At 47.9% G+C, this 6,527-nt stretch overlaps 1 protein-coding gene across 2 annotated transcripts; it reads right to left on the bottom strand.

Annotated features, from left to right (window-relative positions):
- Nucleotides 1–370: 370 nt before the first annotated feature.
- On the bottom strand, nt 371–4,645 carry LOC123113615 (purine permease 3). 2 transcript variants are annotated; one of them, XM_044534912.1, is made up of 3 exons: nt 3,664–4,645; nt 1,020–1,131; nt 631–868 (listed from the first exon to the last, which is right to left on the bottom strand). In XM_044534912.1, the coding sequence occupies exons 1-2, from the start codon at nt 4,477–4,479 to the stop codon at nt 1,021–1,023; spliced, it is 927 nt and encodes a 308-aa protein (XP_044390847.1). In that variant the 5' UTR covers nt 4,480–4,645; the 3' UTR covers nt 631–868; nt 1,020. The 2 variants fall into 2 exon arrangements, with proteins under 2 accessions (XP_044390846.1, XP_044390847.1); XM_044534911.1 differs by lacking the exon at nt 1,020–1,131 and having other exon boundaries at nt 371–868; nt 3,664–4,640.
- Between the last annotated feature and the right edge of the window lie 1,882 nt (nt 4,646–6,527).

Raw genomic sequence — 6,527 nt, 5'->3', positions numbered from 1 at the left:
GCCCACACTGTGCTCCCTGTGGCAAAGCCCAGCACCACCACGATTACCATGCCAGCCTTGCAGATCGCGGACGACAGCGCCAGCACCGCGCCGCCGCGCAGCACCGACATGGTGCCCTGGTGAGTCTAGCCCTCTCGCCGTCCGGAGATGGGGCCTTCGGCTCCGATGAGAACATGACCGACATCGAGAAGGCGGCTAACTATACTGAGACGAGGTTGTCCACCGCCATGCCAGTCGCCACCAGCTGTCCAGAGCCTCCAAGATCGCCACACAAATCACCTCTCCAGCGGGTCACCGCCACCGAGCAGCCGCCATTGGCAACAGGGGTCATAGTCGATTAAATCAAAGAATAACTATTGACATCAAAGACTGAGCAGCAAAAGAACATCTTTACTGCTGCATTGGAGCACAAGTTATCACGCGAATATTATGTGCGCCATGCCATTGCCATCCATGGCATTCGGTTCTTACACACGACAGTGCATAGACATGTCTCCTTCTTTCTCAAAAGCACGTGCTGCTCCCACTAATTCTCGCAGTCACGATCCGCACACAAACTTGTCTGGTGCTCTGCCTCCGGGGCCTTGTTCCGCACCTCGCCGTAGAAATAGGAGGCGAGGCCCCAGAGCGACAGCCCGAGGGCGACGCCCTTGGTGCCGCTGAAGGGTTCATGGAAGAAGACGACGGCCAGGACCTCGGTCACTGGGAGGAGCACGGTGATGATGACTCCGGCGAGCAGCGCCGAGCCGTAGTAGATGGCGCCGATTATGCCGAGGCAGAAGCACTGGTACACGGCGGCTGTGCCGACCAGCAGCAGGTAGTAGCCCGGCTGGCCGAGTTGGGACTGCCGGGCTTCTCCTGGGATTGCCTGCATCACAATGCTCAAATTAAATCTCGATGTTTTGCTAGTACTAATAATTTTGGGTCAAATACCAGGATTCTATTAGTTTATACAAAAATCAAAATTAAAGTATTAAAAAAAAGTACTTCGTTAGACACTGGTAGTACCAGGATTCTACCTTATAGTCTTTCTCTTCTCTGCATCTCCTCCGAGACGCGTGGGGAGAATGAAGAGATGCAACTCACAGTGAACTCGAGTATTGACATGTACACCCAGAATAAGGTAGTGCACTGTCGAGCAAAAAGTTTAGTTCCTCCAACAACGCACATAATATTAGCCCGAACTCGAAATCGATTCACACTACGTGTGCATTGCCTAGCGTGAGAGAGCGAGTGAGCGTGTATGTTATTGCTCTTTTTTCTCATGCTATGAGGAATAATAGAACAATTGACCCACTCGTTCTAGATGATTCAGCCTACTCGCACCCACAGCCACAAGTATCACGGGGGAGTAGTATGATTAACCGAAAAGACGTGGAGATGTCGATCATATTGGCCCACTCGTTATCGAGATAAGCCTCAATCACTTGCAATCTTGTCGTCTTTGTGATGTCCCAATTAAGTGGAGTAACCCACAACTGCTTTCTCACCGTTACTATTCACAAATAAGGTTAAAATGCTGCAATGCACACCCGAGTCCAAGCTCATCTCATCCAGTGAACAGTAAATTCAAAAATAATAATAATAAACAAAAATTTGTTGGCATTGAAGATGCTCTAGGGGCCTCCTAAATTTCATGATGAATAGACATCTTAGTAGCTCTCAGGAAAAAAGAAATCAGCTTTCGAGAAGGTGTTTTTCCAAATTTTCTTATAGACCCGCATTTTGTTCTTTTCACTGAGCACTCCTCGAATGTCCTTTGCCCGCTAAATTTTTAACTTTTCAAAGCTTCCACGACTATTACTATTCGTGAATAGCAACAATGAGAAAGCAGTTGTGGTTACTATAATGTTAGCATAAATTACATCGTGTGCCTGTGCTATTATGTTAGCATAGATTATATCATGTGTCTACCCACTCAGTATATAAGAAACGTAGGATATAAGTGAGTGCGGCTAATCTGCATCCGGGCTCATCTGCACTCACGATTAGAAAAAAAATCAAAAAAATACTAGAAAAATTCAAAAAATTCCAAACTTTTTTGTGGTGGTAGATAATTTGACGCGTGAGGTGCGCCCCAAAATTCAACTCGTTTGAGCATCTGAGCAGCTCTCGGCAAAAAAGACAAAATCAGGGTCTGTAAAAATGTTTACTGTTCACGCACTGTTTTGACCCCGATTTGTCTTTTTTGCAGAGAGCTACTCAGATGTGCAAATAAGTTGAATTTTGGGGCGCACCTCACGCGTCAAATTATCTACCACCACAAAAAAGTTTGGAATTTTTTGAATTTTTCTAGTATTTGTTTTGAATGTTTTGCTAAGAGGGAGCAGATGAGCCCGGGCTCCAGGATGAATTATCGGGATATAAGTCTCCTATTATGACACAACTCTTATATTATCTAAATACAATACAACTCAGAGTCCAACTGTAACCTACATTGTACACAATATTCGGCACAACTCTAACAGGGGTTTCGGAGGCCTGCTTTACCGGCCGGCTGTGCACGCAGTCATTAAGATGGGGTCGACGGAGAAGCAGCTAGTCACATTGGAACTCCGCATGTGTATTTTGTTCTGTGTGTTGTGCAATCTGTAGTCTCTCGCTCCTTTGTATCTCCTCTACATAGAGGTATACATGGAAAAGGCGAAGAGATGCAACTGATACAGGGCAGAAGAATCCGAGGGAGTATAAAACGTGTCCACGACGAGCTCGAGTATTGACACATGCACCCAAAACTAGGTAGTGCATTGCCAAGCAAAAATTAAATTCCTTCAACAAGACACATAACATTAGCCCGAACTCGAACTCAATTTACAAAACGCAACATGACGTGAGTGAGCGAGCGTGCATGTTATGCTCTTTTTTTTTCATGCTATAAGGAGTAGTAGAACAATATTGAGCCACTTGTTATCAATTCAGCCTACTCGCACCCACAGACACATATATCACCAGGCGGTACTATGATTAACCGAAAGGACGCGTGGATGTCGATCATATTGACCCACTCGTTATCGAGATAAGCCTCAATCACTTCAATCTTGTCATCTTTGTGATGTCACAATTAAGTGGAGGAACCCACAGGTGCTTTCTCGCCGTTACTTTCTACGAATAGTAATACTCGTGGAAGCTTTGAAAGGTTGAAATTTTAGTGGTGAAAGGACACTTTAGGAGTGCAACGAAAACAATAAAACGCGGGACTATAAGAAACTTTGAAAAAACACATTGTCGAAAGCCGATTATTATTTTTTGCTGAGAGCTTTTGGAATATCTATTCATCATGAAATTTTGCAGGCACCTAGCGCACTCAAGCATCTTCAATGCCAACAAATCTTAGTTTTTTTGTCTTTTACTATTTATTTTCGAATTTACTGTTCTGGGTGGAGATAAGCCTGGACTCAGACGTGGATTGCTGCATTTTAACCTCTGTTTTAGTTTTCTCGTCGGACTCACCTTCCAAACTGCTCCGAACGTAAATATTTTTGCCAATAGGATTGCTAAATCTCAGTCGATGTAGAGATCCTTACAGAATTATTTTTTCTTTCTTACAGTCATGTCACTACTTAACCACACCCTTTAGCCAGTTGCAATAGAAAGTAGGTGGAGAGAGTGGGGCTCTGTAGATAGCAGAGGCTAGTGACGAAGGAATTAGCGCTGAAAACTCACCTGGAAATCGTTGTTTGCCAGCATGCCGACGGCGCAGAACGCCGTGGCGGTGAGCCCGATGACGACCTGAATCTCAACGACGAGCGTGTAGGTGAGGGCCGCGGAGCCGGCGCGCGCCGCGTGCCACGCCTGACTGAGCTCCATGACGGGCAGCACGAGGCCGTAGAGCGCCGCGGCGCCCAGCGCCATGCCGAACCCGACGGCGTACTGCGCGCCCGACACCCCCGCCGGGCGGTCCCCTCCGGAGCCCATCCCTAGCATGGCGGCGCCGACGCTGAGCAGCACGATCGCGTTGACCGTGGAGCCCGTGAAGCGCTGGCGCACGAGCAGCAGCGCGAAGGCGGCCGTGAAGGCCAGCTGCGTGGAGATGAGGATGGAGGAGGTGGACACCGGGAGGTAGGCCTGGCCGTAGGCGTAGAGGAAGTTGTCGGCGCCGGTCATGAGGCCGACGACGGCGGACGCGGCCAGGAGGCGGGGCGTCATGAGGAAGACGCTGCTGCTAGCCGTGGCGTCGTCGCCTTGGCGTCCCCTGCGGCGGCGGCGGGAGGAGAAGGAGAAGCAGAGGGGCACGAGGAGGAGCGGCCAGCCGGCGGTCTGGAGCAGGCTGGAGAGCCACTTGCGGGAGCCGCCGCGCAGGAAGTAGAGGCGGAGGAGGAGCGGGCCGCAGGCCGCGCCGACGGCCAGCAGCAGGAAGTTGACGGCGAGGAGGGGGTCCCGGAGCGGCTTGGCGGCGGCGCCCGGGAGATCATGCCATCGCCACGCGCTAGGGCGCTTAACCTTGGGCTCGCGGTGCTGGGTTGGGATTTCGACCTCCATCTATGTCCGCAGTGCATGCACTGGCTGCGCGAGAGTGGCTGGAGGATCGATCGGTGTGACCGATTGGGCTCATGCAGCCGGGCTAGCTCGTCACTGCTTTGAGTGTGTCCTTATCTCGGTGATCCAGTTTGCCATTTCAGCCTCGTGTTTTAAAGTGTCGAGTCGTTCTCACCACTGATTGCAGAGGAAAACGGGGACGATGCTTGGAGAGTCAGAACTGTCGGCTGCGTCTATGATCATCTCGGTTGTACGACTTCCACGCCGGATAGATAGATGTTGACCGCATTCTTGTCCGTGCTACTGTGCCAAGGAGAGTAGATTTCCTGCCCCTCAGCTCCATGGAACCCTGTTTCTGTAAATTCGAAAATTTACAAATGAACACTCAGAGGTATAGATGCTATACTATACTTCAAATACGCTTTGGTATGAGCTGAGTATATATGAAAAAAAATATGTTACTCTGCTAGGAATGGGAGGGACTCAAACAGACTGACAGACCAGTCGTGGCTGAAAGCGACTGTGCATCGCTGAGCAAAGCTTTTTGGAACAAAAATAAAAACAACAAGCTGGTAGCGCACGAGATTGCTACTCCCTCCGTCCGGAAATACTTGTCGAAAAATGGTTGTATCTAGACATATTTTAATTCTAGATACATCCAATTTTATCTATTTGTGCGATAAGTATTTCAGGCGGAAGGAGTACGTTTTAGCTAGCCGGGTTATGTTGCATGCAAAATAACAAACAAGTTGGTGGCAGTGATTCATTCGTCATCCTCCATATGGAAATATCGGTCCTTTTTTTTGTTGTGGCGGTGCTTTCTCCTTTTCCAAATTAAGTTCCAAATCCTTGGGTCTTCCTCCGGTCGGTTGTTGTATTTGTTCCCGACTGAAGTGTTGTATGATGATGAGGCAAGCACAGCTAGATGGTAGGCACTGCGAACTGGGGAGTCCATCTATGGCTAGTGGGTGTACTTAAGGCAGTTATGCATAAACCAAAAGTAAGTATTACTCCGTTATATATAGGGGGTCGGCTAGGTCCGGCGAATATTTAGTGAAATAATTATACTCCACTAAGGTTTACTTTAATGTTTACTCCTCTATTTTTTAGAGATCGGTTCAAAATGCCTTAAGACCCTCCTAGATATGTTTCCACTTCATCTTCATATTTTCGGCGACGGTGGGGTTTCCATGAAGGTGTTGAATATGCCCAATGTAGCAACGACACATCCACTTTCGACGACGGCAAAGGAAGCAAGACGTGAAGGTTGTGGTGCCATTGTGAAGATGGTGTTCTTTCTGGACTTTGACATATTTGGTTTTTACAAGCACTTCTCTGCCTTTTGCCTCGTATTGGTATTTGTTGAAGTATAAAATGAAGTACCTTCAGGTGTTTTCTCTATTAAAAAATGTCGTGCAAACTGCTGAGCCAGTGTAAAACCCGCTCGTAGGGGGTTGTAAGAGCATCTACAGCCGGAAATAGCATATATAACCCCTTAAACGCCCACAGACACGCCCGGTATTTATCCATCTGCGCAGCTACACTCCTTATTTTTCTTCTCATATGTTCGGTCACTTGCATGTGATTGATGGAGATGAAGAGAGGGGGAGAGAGAAATAAAAGAATAAATAAAAAAGAGAAAATATGGTCCGGGGTGAGGCCGCGTCCTACGTGGCGGAATGCCCTGGCGTGCCTGGGCATGTCCGCCGGCCCTCATAACCTCCCTGTATTCGAGATGGATATGAGGGTTCACGGACAGCCCAACGTATAGGGATGATATGAGGGGTTTGATTGGATCACGTTTTTCCTTCTCTCTCATGTCCGGTCATTGACCGGACGCGTCCACGGACGTATAAGGGATGATTTGACGCGTCCGGTTGTAGATGCTCTAAGACCATCAAAATTTATAACCCTACCTGCAAGCACAACTTCCATCGAATAACTTACATACATTAACAGAGATTGTCAACGTCGCGACAACATATAATTTGTTTAAAAAAACACTTGATTTATAATGGTTAAACATCACCCCTTTTTTGTCTGAGATTTTT

Source organism: Triticum aestivum, chromosome 5B, assembly GCF_018294505.1.
Source record: "Triticum aestivum cultivar Chinese Spring chromosome 5B, IWGSC CS RefSeq v2.1, whole genome shotgun sequence".
Taxonomy (NCBI): Eukaryota; Viridiplantae; Streptophyta; class Magnoliopsida; order Poales; family Poaceae; genus Triticum; species Triticum aestivum.
This window is presented reverse-complemented; position numbering and strand designations above follow the sequence as displayed.

Coding starts and splice junctions, on each gene's coding strand:
- LOC123113615 (XM_044534911.1), bottom strand. CDS start 4,479: ATGGAGGTCGAAATCCCAACCCAGCACCGCGAGCCCAAGGTTAAGCGC. Junction 869..3,663: donor TGGCAAACAACGATTTCCAG/GTGAGTTTTCAG, acceptor ATTGTGATGCAG/GCAATCCCAGGAGAAGCCCG.